Below are 24430 nucleotides of genomic sequence, written 5' to 3' on the forward strand. Positions count from 1 at the left end.
CCTTTAAGAGTACTCTTATCTCTCTGAGAACAATGGTGTCAGCATTTCAGATACACTAATCAAAATGGCTGGGGGAAGTTAAACTGGCAGACATTGAAGTTCAGTTTTAAAATGTAGTGTTAACCATTGCAACTTAAGTCATTTAGACACTTATTATTGTTGCCTTGCAATATTGTATACATACACATTTCTATCAGTATTTGTACTCCCTACTGTAGGTATCAATCCCATCAGCTTGGTGTTGTAAGCACTTGATTTTCCAGTGTTCTACCAGTTGAGCTATAGGATCATAGGGGAAGCATCCATGCTGCTGGCTATGTTGCTGCTGCTGCTTAAACTGCCTTTTCAGACCAACAAAGATAATTCAATCCAAATTTGTTTGTGTAACTTTAAAGAGGACTGACAAGCCAATATAACCAGGCAAAGGAACAACTTTCACCAATTGGTTTGAGTTTCATCTCACTGGACTCCTGAACATCTTGGAATGTCTTGAATCTAAAATGGCCTCTGCTCTTCAAAGGAACGGTGCTGACCTTTACTGCTAGTGAACACAGGATGTGTCGGAGAGACAATGGACTGACCAATAAAGGCAGTTTTAACTGTTAACGGTTTAGTATTTAACCTCTTCTGGTCTAATGAGTTTGCGTCTGCACAGTATTTAAAAAGCTACTACTACTGTCCCCCTGATCACTGCTTCTTATTCCACTTCAGTCATTTGATTCATTACAAGAAAACACACAGGTATGTATTCCAGTTTTTCTTTTATTTATTAAATCAAATGCACTGTACATCATTTATTGACCCACATCACATTAAGGCACGGGGGAGAGACTACAAACAGTGAAAAGATTTCCTCTCACATTAAAACATTTCTCAAAAATATTCTTTAATTATTTGCGTATCAAAACTATATTTAAGCAACAAGAGATACAACATAGTTTTTTTTTTACCTGAACTCTACTAGTATTCTGACTTGAGTTTTAATAGCAAGGTGGCCCACCAAAGACGGAAAGGCAATAAAGATGGTTGTTTTTGGTACTAAGGAATGCGTTGGCTGCAATACCTCAATGGCTGCATAGACATTGTCAAAGTGCATTGACTCCAGTCCAGAAGTTAAGGTTTGAAGTAGTCTAGGGAGTGTCTATGTGGACAAACACTGCCATTGCAGCACAATGTTTTTGCCTTTATGATTATGTATACACAGAAAAACACATGTAACACCACAATGTAGACTGTTTGACGTGCTTTGAGTGTGTACACGCTGACGCCACAAGAACAAGGACAAAATCAAGATATCAGTAGTAAATGAAGGTCTATTATTTACAGTTCAGATGACACAGGTGTTAAATACTACTTACTTATAAATATATTAAGGCCTGTTCATAAACGACAGGGTGAAACCCAAACATGTTTTTAATTGAATGTGGCATTAGAATATGGCATGTTCTTTTAACATCTTGTAAAATATGACCTGCATCCATTTCACATGTAGAATATATGCTTGAGTGCAAAATTGTCAGATGCATTTTACAGTATTGGGTTTCACCAAGTTAGGCCACGTTCCCTCTCTCCGCTGTCAGTGTCTGCGTGCAGGGCCTTATGGGACGGTGACGTGGAAGGGGGAGCCAGGGATGTGCTCGTCTCCCCACTTCACAGCCAGCACGTAGCTGCCGCGCTCCTTCAGCACGTAACTCACGTTGTACTGCAGATTCCCCATGTGCTTCACCAGCACCTCTTCACAGGGGATGTTGGGCCCATGCACACCAACCAGGAGCATGTTCTTACCTGTGATGGACAGGGACAGAGGGAGAGAGAGAGAGAGAGAGAGAGAGAGAGAGAGAGAGAGAGAGAGAGAGACAGTGTAAGCACATTTTCTACATTGTATGTCAAATATTTAGGAATTTTTCATTCTGTTCTGTGTGCATGTTCTGATCAGTGTGTGTGTGTTCTGATCAGTGTGTGTGTGTGTGTGTGTGTGTGTGTGTGTGTGTGTGTTCATTCTGCCCTGTGTGCTCTGTGTGCATGTTCTGATCAGTGTGTGTGTGTGTGTGTTCATTCTGCCGTGTGTGTGTGTGCATGTTCTGATCAGTGAAAGTCCTACCACATTCCCAGAACTTAATGTGTACATTCTCTTTATCACCAGAACACACACACACACACACAGGGGCCCCTATTTTGACAGAGAAAACAGCTGGTGGAAACGACCTATTCCACCTGGGCAGGTTATCCATCACAGAGGGATAAATCACACCTTCCCCTGGGGCGTGGATTTGGGATACAGGCGTGGCAACATATCCTTTTTTGACAGGGAGCATTTGAATCTGCCATTCACAGTACCATCAATGCCATCAAGTCTGATTTATCTATCTGCCAACAAAGATCCCGTTTCCTTTACTGGAAGAGTGGCACATTATGCCAACATGTTTCTGTCCTAGCAAGCAGGAGCAAGCCTGTGTTACGGGTTAATGCAGTTCATATATCTCAGATATCCTTCAAGTTAACATATATGCTAAAATGCTTTTTAAAAATGTTTTACACACACATGCCACACTGATTGGCTCTCGGGTAGTTCTTAATTGCATAAAGTTAAAGAATCGGCAACTTTGAAAGGGCGTTTTCTTGCTCAACAGGCGGGATATGGTCTCCATTCATTCCCAATGAGAGCGGGACGAATAACGCGTATGTGGAAACGGCCAGTAAGGGTGCTTACACAAGAAACACACATTTGGGGTTAGCGCTGCTAACTCCCTGCCTTCATGGTGCACTTGGGCTGAAAAGTGTGTGGGAGAATTATGGCCATAGTAAGTAAAGAGTAGTGAGTAGAAAAGACTAAATGTTCTGCTTTATCATGTTCCTCTAATAATGGTGCATTGCACAGTAGCACAAATAGCACATTTCAATTCTTGTCTCACCTGCTTGGCTGCAGTCCACAGAAAAACTACTCTTCTGTCCAATGAAGGCCTTGCTCAGGCCTGACCCTCGGCTCACCACCTTGCTAGCATCTGAAGCCGCCCGGGGCAGGGCGCTATGGACAGCAGCAGCACCACTGGATTTAGTGACGGGGTCCACCATAAGCGTGGACGTCTCGCTGGCATTGGTGACATTCACCAGGCGAGGGCCTAGGGACGGGGAGTCAAAACAAACCGGGTCAGGATGTCATTTGACAAGTTGACGAAATAAATAAGAACGCTCACATAGGACACAAATCCAAACCTCTACCTGTGACTTTGGCCTTGAAAGGGCTGCCAGTGATGTGCTGGGGCCCCCCGTACTTGATGCTGATGAGATAGTTCCCAGGGGCCATAGGTGTGTACTGCACCCTGTAGCCCTCGGGGCCCTCCTGGCACTCCATCTTCACCTTGGATGGCCCCTCGATGGTCAGAGCCAGAGAGCCCGGCCCTGCTTTAGTGGTGTTGATGGTGAACTCTGCCTGGTTACCTGATGATGTCAGATGAGACATTAAATGTCTACACAACAAAGCTACTTGGACTATAGAACACTCATACGACAATAACAACTCCTTTACACCGAGCCTGTGACTTATAAAAACACATGTATTTTAGGTGAGTTGATTCAGCTGGGTTTGGACAGGTTTAATGAGCCTGCTTTCGTTACAGATATGTTGCTTAGACTTGTACAGACCATTAATGAGAACACAAAACCCATAAATCCCTCACAAAAGCAAGGGTAACATGTACTGTCAACTTCAGAAATATCTGTCAGCTAGACGGATTGTAAAAGAAGATTAATGCTCTCTCTTTGTGCAGCTTTCTTTTTTTTATCTCCATTCAACCACTGACAACCACAAACAGGGCCCTTCCTGTTTTTCTTTCGACATAAGTGATTGAAAAAAAGATAAAAGTGTGTGGTCTGGTCTGGTCTGTAGGAAGTATGAAATCACAGCCAAGCAGAATCACAGTGGTACCTAATGCAGAAAACGTTTGGCACTTCCCAAACTTTACTTTCACATCACCGTTTGTGACGTCCATCTTGCCAGCTAGTCTTGGTTAATAAGCGGCTCACCTGTTGTGCCTCTTTCCAGCCCAGCTCCGTACGCAGTAGCCAGGCCGGCGTCTCCGCTCTGCCCCGGCTCACCCACGCGCACCTGGAACGGACTTCCGGGGATGTGGTTGCCGTTGAACTTTAAATCGATAGTGTGGATGCCATTCTCACGAGGGATGAAACGGATGGCATATTTGTCTGAGGAAGAGTCAATGTGGTCAGATTACTAAACACTGTGCATTCGAAATGAAATGCATTGATTTGCATCCACAGTACTGGCAAAAAAGGTTGTTGATATTTGAACTCAACAACCAATCAAATAACCCCCTCCTTTCCATGCTCCTGAAGGAACGTGTTGATTGGCTAAAATTGTTTATGGCTCCGTCTGAACCACCATGTTTGTTTCCCATTCACAGAGCCATGGCTGTGTTCGAACACCGGAGGTCATTTTGAGTGCATACACTGATTGTGCCACACAATGAACTCAATTTGGCAAAAAAAGTGTATTGGTTTCAAATCGTGGACTGCACCTTTAAGATAGTCATAATCTCCTAAATGTGATCAATGAATGAAAGATTACTTAAGACAAAACAGTTTTTTCTGGTCTGCAGCCATCTTCTCAACGGAAAAACATAAATGTATTCCTCCTGTGGAGAAAGAAGTTGTCTATGTGAAAACCATTAGCTGTCGACGGGCCTCACCTTGCTCGAGCTCGGACACGACGCACTCCTCCAAGGCTCCCGACGGGCTGTGCACTTTAGCATCGATGGAACCCTGAGCGCCATTCAGACGCACCGCAAAGGAGGCTGGCTGGTTGGCTTTCAGACCTGACTCCTGATGAGCAGCCAACAACAGAGGATTTAACACATCCCTCCCCCATCTACTAGAAATACTACACCTTTCACAAGAGCTTTAGATGTTGTACAAACATTTAACAAACCTTTTGAAGAAACAATGAAACACAATCTATTCATTTTTTCCCCTTTACCTGTGCTCAATCTGGACCAGCTAAAGGTAAGAGGAGAGACCACACCTTCTTTAACTTGCTAATATAGGATCTATGGGATGGACTGGGAACATGACGAGAGAACACAGACAGACAGACAGACAGACAGACAGACAGACGAAGGGATCTCTAAGAGACAGACAGACAGACGAAGGGATCTCTAAGGCCCAGACAGACAGACAGACAGACAGACAGACAGACAAAGGGATCTCTAAGGCCCAGACAGACAGACAGACAGACAGACACAGACAGACGAAGGGATCTCTAAGGCCCAGACAGACAGACAGACAGACGAAGGGATCTCTAAGGCACAGGGGGTTTGCCTCTCTGCTTTAGCTGGTCTCTGGTTGAGTGGAATCGGTGTGCTTCCTGTTAAGAGCCTTTAAATGAAACACAAGGGAAACATCCTGCCCCACACCATTTGCCTGACGTCTGAAAGGTACTCAAAGTGAGCCAGTAACACCAGCAGGGTTTTATGAGCATCTCTACCCTATCATATGACTCTACAGCACCAGGGGCCAGCTCAGAGGACAGGACAGGACCTGGATCTCTACCCTATCATATGACTCTACAGCACGAGGGGCCAGCTCAGAGGACAGGACAGCACCTGGATCTTAAGCATGGTAGTGTGCTGGTAGTGTGCTTGCAATGAGCCAGGGTGTGCAGGGATGGCGCTGTTGTTGTTGTTGCCCCCACCAGCAGGGGGCCACACCTCACTGGCACCCCCAGTCTCTGCTCTCTGCTCTCACCCTGCCTGCCAACACTTCGGTCAGCATGAGCAGCCATCTGCACCGGGGCCGATGGGAGGCTCATTCAGGCAGAAGAACACGGAGACAACTAAGGCTGACAATACGAGGACACAGAAGTGCTCTGTGCCAACTACATGACATTCAAAAGGGCTCGATTTGGGGAATCTATTCAGAGGTTCTATTGCATCTATTTGGGGGATGAGCGAGCGGGAGCGTTTGTTTTGGCGACCCTTCACAGTGATGGTGATCAAATTAAAACAGCATTCCATACAGCATAACGCTATGAATTTAGGTATTGCTGGAAAGGGACTATATGTCCCTGTTATGAATGGAGCTACTGTATCCCATGGCCTATAGAGTCAGTGAATGATCACGGTGCTACAACCTTGAAGATATTTCTACGTGAATGACATTTGTAAGTTCTAAATACGCCTCCCATAATGTGCTAACCACTAGCCGATCCAATGTTGTCAGTCATGGGTTTTGTTCTGGACCATCTCAGGAGTTTTTGACTGCTATGTTTTGTTTTGTTAGCGTTCTGCTAGTGTTTTACAGCACACTTTGGTACCAGACTCATGATCAGGTGTGGAGATGTTTCCTCATGTCTCACCTGAAGACTGGTAACAGTGAGTCGGCGGGCGTCGTCTGCGGGGGCGCTCACTGGCACCAGGTACGGGCTCTCAGGGATGTGCTCATCATTGAACTTCACCGACACCTCATAATCACCTGGAAGCACAGCAGAGAGAGAAGCATGAGGCACGAGGATACAGAAACATAAAGAGAGAGAAATTGGGAAGATGAAGTGGGAGACGTGCCATAGTCTTGGACATTTAGACTACATATACACCACTTAACAGAAATAAAGCAACAAAGCATAGTCAAACGCCATGGAGCTGCCCACAGACTAAACTGTCAAATCACCATGGTAACTGTGGAACACATTTGGTACATCTGGCTATTTTTTTTTTTCAATAATTCAACATCTGCGCCTACATGCTCTAATAATGGCAGAAGCATTGCCATATTTCAGGCCAGGTTCATACCAGGCTCCTGGGCAACGAATGACACCCCACAGGAGCCGTCCTTATGGTCCTCAAGGGAGATTTCAGCTCGGCTCGGGCCCTCCACAGCGATCGAGAGGCCCCCAGCACCCGCCTCTCGGGTCCAGATGTTGAACTCCGCTAGAGACAGACACAAAACCAAAACACAACTCATTTTCATTTGAAGTGTGAGTGTGAGTGTGAGTGTGAGTGTGAGTGTGAGTGTGAGTGTGAGTGTGAGTGTGAGTGTGAGTGTGAGTGTGAGTGTGAGTGTGAGTGTGAGTGTGAGTGTGAGTGTGAGTGTGAGTGTGAGTGTGAGTGTGAGTGTGTGTGTGTGTGTGTGTGTGTGCGTGTGTGTGTGAGTGTGAGTGTGAGTGTGTGAGAGAGTGTGTGTGTGCGTGTGTGAATGAAAATGAAAGAGTTCTATACCTGTGACACCTGCCTCCGCCTTCTCCAGCCCGGGGCCTCCAGCACACACTCTGTGGGCCCCTCCCTCCCCCAGTGGGCCCACAGTGAACTGGAAGGGGCTCCCAGGGACGTGCTGGCCGCGGTACTTGACGCTGACCACGTGGACACCCATTTCCCGCGGCACAAAGCGTATACAATAGGTGTGGTTGCCCATGGCGACGATCTCTGCGTCCTCCGTGGAGCCAGAGGGGCTGGTGACCTGAGCCGAGACTTTCTGGACGTCTATCTCTGCGGAGACAGAGTGAGATGACAGAGTGAGATGAAAGAGTGAGATGAAAGAGTGAGATGAAAGAGTGAGATGAAAGAGTGAGATGAAAGAGTGAGACATAGGAGGAGTAATGACACAGCTGTAAGAACAGGGGCTATGAGAGACGCCAGATTATAGGGGAACCTCTGGAGAGGTTTAGGTAAGCAGATGAGAAGCCAGGGGTGTGGATAGTGGCAGCAACCATGTAGAGAGACACACACACACACACACACACACACACACACAGACACACAAACAGAGACACACACACACACACACACAGAGACACACACACACACACACACACACACACAGAGACACACACACACACACACACACACACACACACACACACACACACACACACACACACACACACACACACACACACACACACACACACACACACACACACACACAAACAGAGACACACACACAAACACACAAAACACACACACACAAACAGAGACATGCTGGAAGCAGGAGCAAGCACGTTCTGCCAACCTCATGGTCCACATGGGCAGGGCTTTACCACGCACCCTGCAGCCCCGGGGGGTGAGTCAGGGGCGCCGCCGCCTTCCAAGAGCAGCTCCAAGCCCTGGACGGACTCGAGCGGAGGGTCCCCCGGCCCCCCAAGCGTATCGAGCAGTGAGAACGACACACGCCCCGAGATAGAAGCTCACGGGCCATGGCCAGAAGAAACCACGTCACTACGAGCACACTCAGGAAAGACAGAGAAGAAGAAAGAGGAAGAGAAATGAGAAGAACAGAGAGAGAGAGAGAGAGAAGACAAAACAGAACAGTGGAAACTGACACACACACACACACACACACGAATAGGTGGAAGGCATTCAGAGAAAAGTTCAGTAAAGTCTGAAGGATCCTTTTCAGTTCAAGATGAAAATGTGGTGCTAGACACTGAAAGACTACAGGTGAAAAGAATGAGAAAAAGATAGAAGACTTATGACTAAATAAAGGTTAGGTAATGGTTTTCATTCTAGAACCCACCCAGCCCTCGACAATACTACGTGATTAACAAGTTTTGTTGAGGAAACAGCATGATCCTCAGTGTTTCTCACGGATTCCTAAATGATGACTTTCTCCACTTCACGTAGATCAAACAGCTTGTGGCAGCAGGTCACCATAGCCACCAGGACTGGCCCGAGAGAAGTTGACAATGGCATGGGCATGGTCGATTTAAATACTGACCTTTGTGTGCTAAAGTGTGAAGAGACTTTTAATGCCAACACAACTCATACAAGGTTGACAGAGATGACAATTCTGCCAAATAGTTGAGTGTGCACTTGATATACAGGGTATCACACAGAAATCTGAAGGGACCACAAATGCACAGCTGTACGAATCTCCACTGTGTTGTAAAGAAATGACCTAAATTCTATCCTTTTTATTGGTCGACACTTTTCGAAATACATTATGTGCATATGTTTTCACGGCATACGCCTTGTTTTTTTCCCTCGCCATGTGTTTTTACTTATGGAGTAGACCAGACCAGAGCCCATACCTTGGCAGGAAACAAGAGCACAAACAATTGTATCTGAGCCAGCTATTTGGCTGTGCTCCCTGGTAATGCTGATTTTCAGTTCTGTTCATGCGCATAATTCCAGTCACCCAGTCTGTTATTCCACAAGTAGTCTTTTGTCTCCGTGTTACCCAGAATGCCACACTTCAAAAGGAGGTGGCAAATTCTTCTCCTTCCCCTGAGATGCATTAAGATGAATGTTCATTAAGGTGAAGGTTCATTAAGGTGAATGTTCATTAAGGTGAATCCTAACTCTAGATGCATTAAGATGAATGTTCATTAAGGTGAATGTTCATTAAGATGAATGTTCATTAAGGTGAATGTTCATTAAGGTGAATGTTCATTAAGGTGAATCCTAACTCTAGATGCATTAAGATGAATGTTCATTAAGGTGAATGTTCATTAAGGTGAATGTTCATTAAGGTGAATGTTCATTAAGATGAATGTTCATTAAGATGAATGTTCATTAAGGTGAATCCTAACTCTAGATGCATTAAGATGAATGTTCATTAAGGTGAATGTTCATTAAGGTGAATGTTCATTAAGGTGAATGTTCATTAAGGTGAATCCTAACTCTAGATGCATTAAGATGAATGTTCATTAAGGTGAATGTTCATTAAGGTGAATGTTCATTAAGGTGAATGTTCATTAAGATGAATGTTCATTAAGATGAATGTTCATTAAGGTGAATCCTAACTCTAGATGCATTAAGATGAATGTTCATTAAGGTGAATGTTCATTAAGGTGAATGTTCATTAAGATGAATGTTCATTAAGGTGAATGTTCATTAAGGTGAATGTTCATTAAGGTGAATGTTCATTAAGGTGAATGTTCATTAAGGTGATCCCTAACTCTAGATGCTTTAAGGTGAAGGTCTTCCCCTCTGGTTGGGGTTGCTGATCTCATAGCATCAGTCTGCTTTATCTGAACAATACGGTCCCTTCATATCTGTACCAGCAACATTGGTAGCACTATGGTGCCAAGCGTGACCATGTTCGCTGTGCTGTCCAAGCCCTCTGTGCTGTATCTGGCATGGCGCCACTGAGAGGGAGAAATGAGAGGGAGATTGGGTCTCATCCAGCTAGGGTGCCTGGCACACTGCCTAGGAGCAACTGCTTGATTGCCCTCTCCTCTACAGGTATATAGATAACTCATCTGGAAGGGGAAGGGAGTCGTCACCCGAGTCACAGCCAGGGTTTCCGAAAAAGAGGCCTCAAGACGGGTAGCTGACACGTTAGAAAATATGCATCAGAATGCATTCAGAAAGAAACAGGATAGTTTCACTAAAAACCGTCAAGTCAAGCTATGAGTACAATAAAATCAAGCACACACACGTATAAGATCATGACTATACCCGACACAGGTCAGTATCTCAGTCTCTACAGCTCACTCATTGTAGCTATGTATAGCCCAGTTTGTGTCATGTTTTCTTTCTTGACTCTCCTCTATGCTCTGTCCATTTCTCTCTCTCTCTCTCTCTGGTGAGCACATGCAGGGCAGTAAATCAGTGTGGAGCGAGGCTGGTAGGGTTCAGGCTCAGGTTGCCTCTATTTAACGAGCGCTAGTTGCCTTGATCACTCAAACCAACCCCAGGTGACGGATGTCTTATATTTGATGACACCATTCCGCTCCAGACACAGACTGTTACGGTTACGGTAAGTGATGTCACCTGAAACAGTGAATCCTTCTTCACCACGGAGACGAGTTTATGGGTGGCGGGGGTCAGAGTGTTAGGTTTCAAGCAGATTCTACATCCATGGTGGAAATACTAAGAAGGTCATGAGAACGTTCACACGCTGGAAAGATGATCATCATCATCAAATAAGCAAGTTCACAGTGATGTCCGCCAGTAAGTAGAAAAGCGCTACAAATGTCTATATGCGTGATTACCAACAAATCATTTCAGTTTCAGAAATGAAAAGACCCTAATGACTTCACTACATGGCACCTGAAATATAAAACTCTATTCACCAATCAGAAGAGATGATGGTGCACTTACACACACGTTTATTCACTTTGATCTGAAGCCACCTATAGTATGGTAAACAGTATCACACATTTTCATCAGTATGAGTATGAAGTGGCCAGCCTTACCAGGGATCTTCAGATTGAGATCACACACACTGCCCACACTAGCAACAGAGGCAGCCTTCTGCCGGCGGGAGATGCTCTCGCGGATACGGCCCTCTCCGGTGACCTTCACTGAGAAGGGACTGCCTGTGGACACACACACCAAAGCAGAGCACACACATCGGTGCATCAGTCAGCGCTGCTTCCACTCAAAGTGTACTAATGTCTTTACATTATTTGCTCTGTACCATCGTGGAGTATACTGAAACCACATTTCATTGAAACGGTGCAACCATCAGCAATGTGGACCATATTTTACATTTAGCAGACGCTTTTATCCAAAGCGACTTACAAGGATGTATACACATTTTTTACATTTACACTGATGGCACACTGCACATCAGGAGCAATTAGGGGTTCAGTGTCTTGCTCAAGGACGCTTCGACAGGGAATCGAACTAGCAACCTTCTGATTACTAAATGACTTCTTTACCTCCTGTACCACTGTCGCCATACCTGTTACATGCTCTTCAGCAAAGCGGATTGACACTATGTACGTCCCTGGTTCCATGGGACAGTAAGACACTCCACAGGTCCCATCCTCCATGTCCTCTGTCTGGATGTCCACCTTACTGGTCCCCTCGATGGTCAGGGCTAGACCTCCGTAACCTGAGCAGAGGGAAGCAACCAGGACCGGTCATCATTACTATGGGCTGAAAATAAAGGGCTGAACAGTGAAACAAACATGGCTGCATAACGAAGCAAGCATATATGACTTGCATCAAGTAAAGGTTTATGGTAAAAAAGACGTCGTCAGCCTAAAACGTGGTTAGAACTTGAAACATGGATATTTTATGTACTAAAACAATATGAGGCTTTTTCTGTGGTTCCACTTCTGACTATTTCTCTGCTCATATTCAACCCAGTGCCACTTGTCACATATTCGTTGACTCAAGCCCGGCCAAATTCAACGGATTTGTGAAGGTGAAAATATAACATAAAATAAACCATAGAAAAGCCACGGCATGAAAAAAGACTGAGGATTTACAGGAATCCAGGATGTAAGGGGGTGAGGCAGGGTGAGTTCCAGGGGTGGTCAGGAGGGAGTGCCTCCGCTGAACTAGTTCCATTAGAACCTCTCAATTAGCCCTGGCATCTGGCTCTGCCCCCCCCTCCCCTCCCCTCTTCAAAGCCTGGGAGGCACGAAGGTCAGGAAGGCTTTCATGTGGCGAGCACATGGGAACATTTGGGTAATAAAACCCATCTAAACAAGTCTGAGCACAGGCTGCTTATGTCATGACAGAGGAATGGAGACGGTGTAGAGGAGAACAGGGGGGGGCTCTAGAATCCTCTCTGAGCCAATAACTCCATGATGCAACATGCCTCCCCAATACACCCTACCATGCCCAACGCAATGTTCAGGTTCAACACACAGCCCCAATGGAAAGGGTTACAACCGGTAAAGCCACAAGAGATGGCACCTGCTCAGTTTTTAGTTTATATCAAAAGAGTGGAAAGGGTTACAACTGGTAACGCCACAACAGATGGAACCTGGTCCAGTTTTTAGTTTATATCAAAAGAGCAAAGAATTTCCTCACCTGCTTCTCTGGTGTCGACAATAAAGTTTGACATCTCACAAGTCTGTCCCTCCAGCAGGCCCTGGCCGTACGCCTTCACCTTACTGGCGTCTCCGATTTCAGACTGCACCACCATGATGGTGATCGGGCTGTTGGGAACGTGGCGGCCATTTTTCTTGATGCTGACCAGATGCTCTCCGACCTCCCGCGGAATGAAGGAGATGCCTGGAGAGGGAAGAGAGAGACATCTTTAAACTGTGGGGCTCATCTCAACCACAGTAGCATACAATTACACGTCCTTCAACATAGTGGTATCAGGACAAGACTGGGCTAAACATCTATGAGAAAGATATCCATAACCAACACCCCTTAACCAACTCACATCTTTTCATCAGACAAGACTGAACAAGCATTTGCAAGTGAGAAGCATTTACTACAATAAACTACATTAAATACAAAACTAGAAACCTCAGAAAGCCAGCAAGTTATCATTCCCATAGTCAATCCTTGACTGTAAGTGGCAGGTCCTATCTTACCGATATGGTTGTTGGGCTGCCTCTTAAGTAGGCACGGTTCATCCCTGCCAGAGGGGGCCTTAATGCTGGCACTTAGGAGGCTGAGGTCCGTTTCATTAATGTCCAGAGTGAAGTCCGCTGCAGAGCCCAGTTTCACCTGGGACCTCCTCTTGTTGTCCTCTAAACAGGAACAGCACACGGGAACAGAAAGTAGGTTACGGATGGAGATGATTTGATCTTTTGGAACACTTTCATGAAGGAATCAATCATTGAAGTATTCTGTGTGGCGTACCAGTACATTGAGTTGATTCAGTTCAATGACATTACAGCCTATAAAAATGATCATTCATTTGGACTCACCTGTGACACGGGCAGTGAAGGGGCTCCCAGGAATGTGCTTGTCATTGTAACGCACCAAGATGTTGTAGTCACCAGGCAGCGTGGGAAGGTAAGTGACCGTACAGGTGCCATCTTTATTGTCCACACAGCTTATTTCAGCTTTGGAGGGACCCTCAATAGCTAAATCCAAACCACCTAAGCATTTAAACAGACAACAAGTGACAACCATTAGGGCCTCTGAAGGAAACTTCCTCAATTCTCCCAAGACTGACATCATGCAAAATGATATGACTTGTCTGCAGAAGTGAATAACAATGGTTTTAAAATCTGCCACAGATGACATTACAGTCACTCAGTTGTTATTGATGCTGGATTAGTTGGACGAGCTCCAGATGTTATGATGCAAGCTTTAAAAAGTAATGACTGGGTCTTTGTTCAGTTGTGAAGCAAGCCCACGCTCTCACCCTCAGAGGCGTCCTCTGTGAAGATGGTGAAGGTGGCAGTCTTGTTGACGACCCCATACACCAGGCCTGGCCCATAGGCAGTCACGTGGGGGCTGCTGGCATGGTTCACATAGAACTGCAGTGGAGACTCTGTGGAACAAACAGCAGTCAGGAATATCAATCAAGAGCCAAGACAAACAAATGCTCACTAATCCCCAAGGGCTTACTGTTTTCCCTGGGCTTTTTCAGAACCCTACTTCTTTCAAAACACTCCCATTGTTCATGGCAGGCTTTCTGTTAGCTGGTATTTACCGGTTTTTTGATAAAATAAAATATGATACATTAAAAACTTACCAAAATGTCTAGTAACAATGCTCACAAAACACATCAAAGATATCCTTTATTTGTGTTTTAACCAAAGCAAATAAATCAATAACGTTACTATATATCTTGTTATGATTTTATTTATTGATTACTGTAATGCGAGTCACAAAATCCGACGGTTTCCTACTCCCAATAGACAGTGTGGGGAGAAGACTGATTCTATCCAATCACATTTCATTCTCTGAAGCTTCAGTCTGAAGTCTGCCCTTCAAAGCCTTCACCCCGTCTGCAATAGAACATCTTATTTTGATTGTCAGACACATCATGGTGTTTAGGTTCCATTTCTACGATCGGAAATATCAGCGTCTCTTTGCGTTAGTTTGATAGCCTATACCATGACTGTAATACCAGCGTGTACCTAATACATGCTCCCAGCAACCTGAAGAAGGCTTAGTATTATTCACTTGACTGGGCCAGTTCTGTTCTCCCATACCACATGTTGCTGAGGAAATAAGAGATTGATCTGGTCTTGTAGTGCCATCGCTTTGATAATAACCTTGTGTAGTTGGAGGATATAACAGTATTCTTTGATAATAACCTTGTGTAGTTGGAGGATATAACAGTATTCTTTGATAATAACCTTGTGTAGTTGGAGGATATAACAGTATTCTTTGATAATAACCTTGTGTAGTTGGAGGATATAACAGTATTCTTTGATAATAACCTTGTGTAGTTGGAGGATATAACAGTATTGGTTATGAACGAAATATGGTTCCACAACAACCAAGCAAACAATGCATTGGGGGGGAACTGATTTGAGGAGGTCATTCTTTTGTCAACCTAGGTGGACATTATATAGGCTACGTTATATTTGCGTTTGTATCATACCGTAGATTGTTATTGAAACATGCTACAGTATGTTTCGAATTAAGGTTAAATACATTTTTTGGACACTGGACTGGCAAGAGCACGGAACATTGTCAAGGACCACAGCCACCCAGGCTATGGTCTATTCACACTGCTGCCGTCTGGTAGACGCTACCGGAGCATTCGAGCACAGACTACCAGACTCACAAACAGTTTTTACCCCCAGGCTGTTAGGCTGCTGAATCAGCAACACTGAACAGTCGCCATCACCTTGTACTTCACACCCATACAAATACACTTGCTACATATATATATATAAACCCACATTTTTTATCTTATTTAATTTAATATTCCCCACCCTGGAAACTGCCCTTCTTGTATTTTAAACTGTTGTTACTTGTTATATGTTATTTGTTATATGTTATATGTTATTTCTGGTATGTTATTTTGGTATATGTTATTTGTGTTACCTGTTGTATGCCGTCTACTGCGTAGATGTTGGCTGCCAAGTCATAAGAATTTCGCTGCGCTGAAGAAATTTGGTGTATGCGACAATAAACACTTTGACTTTGACTTTGAAAACATCATTGTATATACCCTGGCTCATGGGTACATCATGTTGATGGAATCTAAATGAGCACGCCAAACTTGAAAGAACAGGAAAACATCAATATGCGGTTCCGTCAATGTGCACACATACAGTATATACACACCACAAAAGCATGGGATATAGCTGCAAAGGTGATGTCAGAGCTATCAAAGGCCAATGGCTGATCTAACCTTCACTCAGAAAACAAGCCGACATGTACATGGCAGCCCACAACGAGTAGGTCAACAATACATCTACCATCATATCAGAGCTAACACGACGACTGAATTAACTCCTGATGTGTTTGGGTGATCCAACAAAAAGCCCTTTTGTGGTATTCTCCTGTGCACACCCAAAAGCCCCATAGTGAAAAAGGACTTGAGCCATTGTCTATCTGGAATAAAGTACAGACCCAAACTGAGGAAAGGAAATCTAGGTGAATACTGGATGAAGGTAATGTTATGTCATTATGTCCAAACACACATCAGTCTAATGATTAGAAGCCCTGACTCAGTCTTCACAAGGGATTTGCAGAGCTTAGTTTCGAAAGAAATGAAGCTTTGATTTCCATAATGTATGAGGATGAGTATCTGAGATGAAGTGAAATCCCAGCAACCCAACCCAACCCAACCCTCCCTCCCTCCCTCCCTCCCTCCCTCCAGAGCAGGCTCTGACAGGCGTCCAGAAGCCCCGCCTCCTGCTCACGCATCCGGTGAGAGAACCCGCTCACATTCCCCGGCCCTGAGGTCACCCACCAGCGAGTCTTTCACCACTGCAGATAAATCACAAGCCAAATGATTTTCTAGCCCACAAGATGCCTCCCTTTATCCCCGCTTTCATACTGTTGAAACAAATCACTTCCAAGGGCTCCCAACCCCTTCATCCTCCGGCCCCCAGAACACATTTCCACATCATGGAATGACTTCAAGACAAAAGAATCCTCTGACAGGAACTTCCATTACAGTGAATGATGTTCACCCCAGTGTGGAGAGAGAGAGAGAGAGAGAGAGAGAGAGATGTGTGTGCAACAGTGGCTGGTACTGTGCCTCTGCCTTGAAAACAACCTGGCCTGTTAAGACAGATCTTTACCACAGAGAAAAGGAAGAAGCCTCCCACCTGGAATGTGAGTGCCGTTATACTTGATGTGCATCTCGTGAAGGCCAGCTTCAGTGGGGGCGTACTTGACGGTGACTGTGCCCCCCTTGTTGTCCATGATCTCAGGCTGGGCTGTGTTCCCTGACGGCATGTGCACCTCACCTGGGCAGGCAGGCAGAAACAGGAACAGGCAGGCAGGCAGTGATTCAGGGTGCTTAGTGATGACTGCTTATGAAAGGTGCCGTTTAGAGCTTCTGTTTCAGTAGCTTTTGTTTGTGAAGATGGATAGGAGGCCTTCTGACAGGCACCTTTGTGGCTTGTTTACCCTCTCCTCCCACAGGAAAGCTAGCTTCTCAGTGCTCCTCTAAGGCCTTAGTGTTGTTAGTCTAACAAGAGCTCATTTAGGGTAGGCTCCATCATGTTATACAATGTCTGTACAACTCGGATGCCCAATGTAAGGTTGAGTGATGTACTTTACACAGAGAAACAACAATACTCTGTATTCTACTGTTACATTTTAAAGTCAACGAAGAGGACAAAGCAATATATATTAGGTCATTTGCTTCACACCCAGTTCATGTGTGTACCTTGTGAGAGGTCATGCAGAGGACAAGGTAATAGCCTTCACCATGTGCGCCATTCACTTCCTCAAATGCAGACAATGTATGTCTTACCTGTGACCTCCCCTTTCATGAGGGTGAAAGGAATCACCATGTCGAAGGGCCTGAAGCCTGTTCCGTTCATGCTGTTCACAGGGACGTAGGAGCCATCCATCACCTACGGGGACATAACAGAAGAGAGGCCCCCCCAACGGGTGGGTCAGTATAACATGCAGGGAGAATGACACAGGATGGAGGACGCTGGGGAGGTCTGCAGTATCATCCACTCTGACCGACCGACCCAGCCACAGCAGATCTCAGAGAGAGAGAGAGAGAGAGAGAGAGAGAGAGAGAGAGAGAGAGAAAGAAAGAAAGAAAGAAAGAAAGAAAGAAAGAGAGAGAGAGAAGAGAAGAGAGAGACTTATGGATTCAGCAACACCTGTGACATGCATTTTACACCAACTAAAAAGGGCACAGAAATCACAACACAGAAAAAAGAAAAAGCTAGTTTTGCCTTCGTCCTTCTGGGAAAGCCGAGGGGTGTGGAAGTCCTGAAGAGGACAACAAGACAGAGAGAAGAAGAAAGGAAAGAAGACCGCAGCGGGAGTAAGTGCACTGGAAAGAGAGGGTGGGTGATCGTGAGGCAATCAGTAATGAGTACAGCTGTTCTCTTCAGATAACACTCCTCCAATGCCACCCTAACCAGCATGGCCATCTCTGCCACCGTGTCTTGGGACACAGACAGCCCACACTTCCCATGGACCGTGGGAAACGCATGAGGCTTTCCATGTTCCATGTCTAGTGTGGGGGGGCATTGGGAACGCATGAGGCAAGGGAGGTGTCATTTAAAGCCCCTGGAGTGGAACGAGGCACAGCCTCACCTCACAACTGAGGAAACACTGCTGTCAGGATTAGAGTCACCTGAGCATACTAGGGCACAAGAGAGAGAGAGGGGAGATGCAGCCATGCAGAGAAGGATTGATGAAGCAGGCTCCATGGAATCAATACTCTTGAGTCTTCATCAATGAAGGAAAAGAAGAGTAAAGAAGGATTGATGAGGCAGGCTCCATGGAATCAATACTCTTTAGTCTCCACCAATGACGAAAAGAAGAGTAAAGAATGATTGATGAAGCAGGCTCCATGGAATCAATACTCTTTAGTCTTCATCAATGAGGGAAAAGAAGAGTAAAGAATGATTGATGAGGCAGGCTCCATGGAATCAATACTCTTTAATCTTCATCAATGAGGAAAAGAAGAGTAAGTGAGACAAATAGTTTATATGCATCTTCAAAGGCATCTCTTCATTAGGAAACCATATAGACAAGGACAGGAGTGCATTCGGCCATCCCTTAAGTGAGATTGAGAGGAGGAGGAGGAGGAGGAGGAGGAGGAGGAGGAGGAGTGAGATACTTGGAGAGATAACAGAAGAGCATGTCTGAAGAGAGAGGTAAGGCGCATGTCTGAAGAGAGAGGTAAGGCGCATGTCTGAAGAGAGAGGTAAGGAGCATGTCTGAAGAGAGAGAGCATGTCTGAAGAGAGAGCATGTCTGAAGAGAGAGGTAAGGCGCATGTCTGAAGAGAGAGAGCATGTCTGAAGAGAGAGGTAAGGCGCATGTCTGAAGAGAGAGAGAGCATGTCTGAAGAGAGAGGTAAGGCGCATGTCTGAAGAGAGAGAGAGAGCATGTCTGAAGAGAGAGGTAAGGCGCATGTCTGAAGAGAGAGAGAGAGCATGTCTGAAGAGAGAGGTAAGGCGCATGTCTGAAGAGAGAGAGCATGTCTGAAGAGAGAGAGAGCATGTCTGAAGAGAGAGGTAAGGCGCATGTCTGAAGAGAGAGGTAAGGAGCATGTCTGAAGAGAGAGGTAAGGCGCATGTCTGAAGAGAGAGGTAAGGCGCATGTCTGAAGAGAGAGGTAAGGCGCATGTCTGAAGAGAGAGGTAAGGCGCATGTCTGAAGAGAGAGGTAAGGCGCATGTCTGAAGAGAGAGGTAAGGCGCATGTCTGAAGAGAGAGCATGTCTGAAGAGAGAGCATGTCTGAAGAGAGAGGTAAGGCGCATGTCTGAAGAGAGAGCATGTCTGAAGAGAGAGGTAAGGCGCATGTCTGAAGAGAGAGGTAAGGCGCATGTCTGAAGAGAGAGGTAAGGAGCATGTCTGAAGAGAGAGGTAAGGAGCATGTCTGAAGAGAGAGGTAAGGCGCATGTCTGAAGAGAGAGAGGTAAGGCGCATGTCTGAAGAGAGAGAGGTAAGGCGCATGTCTGAAGAGAGAGAGGTAAGGCGCATGTCTGAAGAGAGAGGTAAGGCGCATGTCTGAAGAGAGAGCATGTCTGAAGAGAGAGGTAAGGCGCATGTCTGAAGAGAGAGGTAAGGCGCATGTCTGAAGAGAGAGGTAAGGCGCATGTCTGAAGAGAGAGGTAAGGCGCATGTCTGAAGAGAGAGGTAAGCGCATGTCTGAAGAGAGAGCATGTCTGGAGAGAGAGGTAAGGAGCATGTCTGAAGAGAGAGGTAAGCGCATGTCTGAAGAGAGAGGTAAGGCGCATGTCTGAGAGAGAGTAAGGACATGTCTGAGAGAGTAAGGAGCATGTCTGGAGAGAGAGGTAAGGAGCATGTCTGAAGAGAGAGGTAAGGCGCATGTCTGAAGAGAGAGGTAAGGCGCATGTCTACCCAGGAATGGAACCCTGCTCCAGGGCGGCCTGCTGCTGTTGAGTGGCCTGCTGCTGCACCAAAGGAGCCTCATCTGATGCCTGAGGATGGGTCATACTGGGAGTTAGCAAAACACACACACACACACACACACACACACACACACACACACACACACCCCCATAGTACACACTCACACAGTACACACCAGTACACAAACTGTCACAACGTATTACCTGTTGTGATAGTACACATTCTCCCTCATTGATTGCGCACACATAGAAATAGAAAATGGTCTGACCACACCATCGTACACTAGTGTGTGTGTAATCTGTCTTGTAAGAATGCCATGCTGATCTGGTATGCAATCATGTTCAGAATTGTTTACTTTACTTTATTTCATTCCAAGACTCGGGCACTGAACATTCTATGCGCCTCCCAGTAAAACCCCCTAAACCCCAGTACAGAATGCAATCCTGACATTCTCAACATAACTGGAAAGAGAACTGAGGACTTCTCAGTATTCCAAACCTGGAGCAAGGAATGTCATCTCCGTACAGCTGCAATACATGTACATCACACATCGAAACATTGCTTAGAAAAGAGTGATTTAAGTCAGTTGTCCATTCCCACAGTCCCTCTAATACGGAAGAATAACGCTCCGTCTCACCGTGACTTTGAAGGGACTTCTAGGAATGTTTTCCCCCCCAAAGCGCACGTAGATGACGTAGGTGCCGGGGTTGGGGGCGGTGTAGAAGATATCAAAGGTTCCATCTTCATTCTCCATGACCTCTGCCTTCACCTCCGTGCCGTCAGGGGTGACCACCACACAGGTCACCTTGCCTTTCCCAGCCCCCTTGGTGTTCACCACGAAGCCCACCTCCTCTCCAATGCCAATGGAGGGGCCGATACCAGGACCTGACCAGCAGAGAGAGAGAAGTCAAAACAGCACCATGTTTCCCCATCCTTCTCCAATCCCCACTATGGATTTGGCATATCCCAAACACAGGACTGTACTGGACTCAATGGATTTAGCACTTAAGAGGGATTACGTCCTAAAACCATATCAATGGATGAGCACAAAACACAAATGAACGATTCATTATTATATTCAGTATTACCTTGTTAATGTTAATTCACGATGTCAGTTAACACATCCCACAAGAGCTTCATTCATTTGTTTCCTTACTCTCAATGTTAAGGAAATCTTTTTGCAAAGTGTTCCAAAAGCTTTGGTGCTATAGCAGTTGTGCACTTTCATGAGTGTCTTGGTTTGCTCTATTTTAAGATGGCTGGTCTTGGAAGGGACACTTTATTATCCAGATTTTTAAAGACCACAAAAGAACAAAGACCTTGAGAGAACTGAAGCTCTGATGCTACTCAGTGACGATGCAAAGTGATGTCATCTTGTAACACACCTGTAACTGTGCACTTGCTGTGAGGATGCAAAGTGATGTCATCTTGTAACACACCTGTAACTGTGCACTTGCTGGCATCACCAGTGGCGGTGGCTCGCACGTGGTAAGGGGACATGGGGATCTCGTCTCCACCGTACTTGATGACGATGGTGTAGCGGCCCACCTTATCCGGCACATAGGACACTTTGTAGGTGCCATCATGGTTATCCTGGATGTTGACCTCCTTGGGCTTGCTGTCCAGATCCTATTACAAAGCACAGAAGTAGAGACATTTTGAATTACAAATTGACTTTTGTGTCAGAATGAGTGTACTGTGATTTCATTCAGTTTCACGACCATGTGTCATAGTGTGTTCTTATTTAATTCAGTTTCATGACCATGTGTCATAGTGTGTTCTTATTTAATTTAATTCAGTTTCATGACCATGTGTAACAGTGTGTTCTTATTTAATTCAGTTTCATGACCATGTGTCATAGTGTGTTCTTATTTAATTTAATTCAGTTTCATGACCATGTGTAACAGTGTGTTCTTATTTAATTCAGTTTCATGACCATGTGTCATAGTGTGTTCTTATTTAATTCAGTTTCATGACCATGTGTCATAGTGTGTTCTTATTTAATTCAGTTTCATGACCATGTGTCATAGTGTGTTCTTATTTAATTCAGTTTCATGACCATGTGTCATAGCGGGTTCTTATTTGATTACATTGAATGACCATGTGTTATAGGCGTGTTCTTATTTGATTTCATTGAATGAACGTCTACCTTTTCTGACTGTCTGGTTCTCACCGTTTACCTAATGGGTGGATTTAGGGCAGGCAGTAAAATGTGGGCCTTCGTTCGTACCAAAGAGCCGTTGAAAAGAATCACTAAAGCAGAGGGAATTTCAGAGAGGCATTTGATGTGACATTGCGCTAACATGATCTACTGGCTTCACACTTTTAGTCGTCTTTTATGAATGCAAGAATTAAGCTGATTTGGCTCCATTTTACATTTACATTTAGTCATTTAGCAGACGCTTTTATCCAAAGCGACTTACAAAGATGTATACACATTTTACATTTACACTGATGGCACACTGCACATCAGGAGCAATTAGGGGTTCAGTGTCTTGCTCAAGGACTCTTCGACAGGGAATCGAACTAGCAACCTTCTGATTACTAAACGACTTCTCTACCTCCTGTACCACTGTCGCCCATTTGTGCGGAGCAGATAGAATGACCACTAGTGATGGGCATAGTGAGGCTTTGTGAAACACTGAAACATTCGAAGCAATTGTGCTGGAAATTGTACCAAGGTCACCTTTTGATAGTGCTATTCTGTGAGACAATTGTTTCTGTGTTTGGTCTACAGCGGATTCAAGTGTGTGAGTGAACACAGCGAATAAGGCTCAGAGAACATGAAGAGCAGTAGGGGAACATAGAGGAACGTCGTCTCACATTGGTCATCTCTAAAGGGCCCAGGGCACAAGTTAAGTTAAGTCAAGTTAGATCTCTTTAGATCTTGTTTTACGTTAACATGTCTGCTGTAGCCTACAGTGCGATTGGAATTGGGTGTAAGACACACTCCCTCACCAACGATTTACTAAATTGCTGCCTCCAAACCAACCAAATTGTGCCAAGAGAATGGCTACTTTACTTGCCATCCACTTGCAGGCATAGCAGTAAACAGTACTGGCAAAGGCATGTATTTATCAGCGGATTCTGTGATTGGAGAAGATTTGTGCATAGGTCTGAACACAGAGGCAAAGTTGACGCTTCTCTTGCCCAACAGTGTGAGGCAGAACAACAGTATCAGAAAGACTTTGACCTGTGATTGCGGTCATAACGTTTTTGGGAGTGAGAGGACTACCAGCGAACTGCTGGGGTTGGCACACAACAAACCTATTTGGGTCGGATTGAACTGATAGCAGAGTTTGACCCCTTTCTAAAGGAGCGCATTGAGAAGAATGGAAGAGGGAAGCCTCCTATTTGTCTTCAAATGTATATGAACAATTCATTTCATTAACTAAACTGAGCCAAGCGATAGCAGAACAAATCAGAAAAGGCTAAATATTTCTCTGTAAAAATGTATGCCAGCTTTAGCAGTACACGTAGAGCAGCTCACGTTTGTTTTTCACTTGCAGATGCCAGTGCAGATGTCAGAGTGGTGGAGAGGGTTTGAGCAGGTGTAAAACCTGGCTGAAGTGGAGATTCATGGGGTTTGAGCAGGTGTAAAAACCTGGCTGAAGCGGCGATTCAAATGGTGCAAGGCATGTGGTTGATTAGTCAAACTGTCCATTATGATAATGCAAACAATGTGTCTGGCTAATATAATGGGCTTCAAGCGCACGTAAAAAAAAAAGAAAGCCCACTAATCCATTATAGACCGTGCGCTGGCCCTTCAATGAACCTTCTAGGTGTTTTGTGGGACCGGATGCTGGGTTGGTTTAAGACAACTGGTGATCGTCTCCAAAAGAAGGTGACATAGAATCAGCATCCTCTGTCAGTGCTACATAAGCCTTCAGGTTGGACATTCAACATGTGACGAGAAAGAAATTCCCAGACGAGTCTGATAAACATTTGGAAAAGCTACTTCGCTGTCGTTATGTTGCGCTATGAATGTTTTTAACCTAGTCGGCCTCAAACTGTGAGGGTGAGAGGTCGATCGTCCCATCTTAGAAACTACCCATATGTCCTGACAAAGAACTACTATTTTGAGGTATATGGAGAGATTCAAAAGCCCTTTTTAGGCTTTGATGTGCCTGGCAACAAGGATGCTTGAATCAGCATACAACGTCTTAGGTGCAGTGGAGAGGATTCTCATTGTTCTTTGCAGTATCTAAAAGGGTTTTTGCACTTTGAAACTGTTGGGTGTTAGCAGATAAATGTGTTGGGGTGTTTCACCTTACAGCAATAATATCTCTAC

The 24430-nt window shown here is 45.1% G+C and overlaps 1 protein-coding gene across 1 annotated transcript in view; it reads right to left on the reverse strand.

The window, feature by feature from the left end:
• Positions 1-744: 744 nt before the first annotated feature.
• Positions 745-24430, reverse strand: part of LOC105904081 (filamin-B) — a 64520-nt gene continuing 40834 nt past the window's right edge. Inside the window, 18 exon segments of the mRNA XM_031568501.2 lie at positions 745-1785; positions 2913-3119; positions 3220-3438; positions 4024-4200; positions 4704-4836; positions 6368-6483; positions 6801-6938; positions 7227-7493; positions 11147-11269; positions 11638-11790; positions 12720-12923; positions 13235-13393; positions 13574-13747; positions 14017-14145; positions 16892-17032; positions 17545-17647; positions 20777-21024; positions 21579-21768. Coding sequence (XP_031424361.1) covers positions 1598-1785; positions 2913-3119; positions 3220-3438; positions 4024-4200; positions 4704-4836; positions 6368-6483; positions 6801-6938; positions 7227-7493; positions 11147-11269; positions 11638-11790; positions 12720-12923; positions 13235-13393; positions 13574-13747; positions 14017-14145; positions 16892-17032; positions 17545-17647; positions 20777-21024; positions 21579-21768 — 3069 coding nt within the window. The 3' untranslated portion in view covers positions 745-1597.

The sequence above is a fragment of the Clupea harengus genome, chromosome 5 (genome assembly GCF_900700415.2).
Source record: "Clupea harengus chromosome 5, Ch_v2.0.2, whole genome shotgun sequence".
NCBI lineage: Eukaryota > Metazoa > Chordata > Actinopteri > Clupeiformes > Clupeidae > Clupea > Clupea harengus.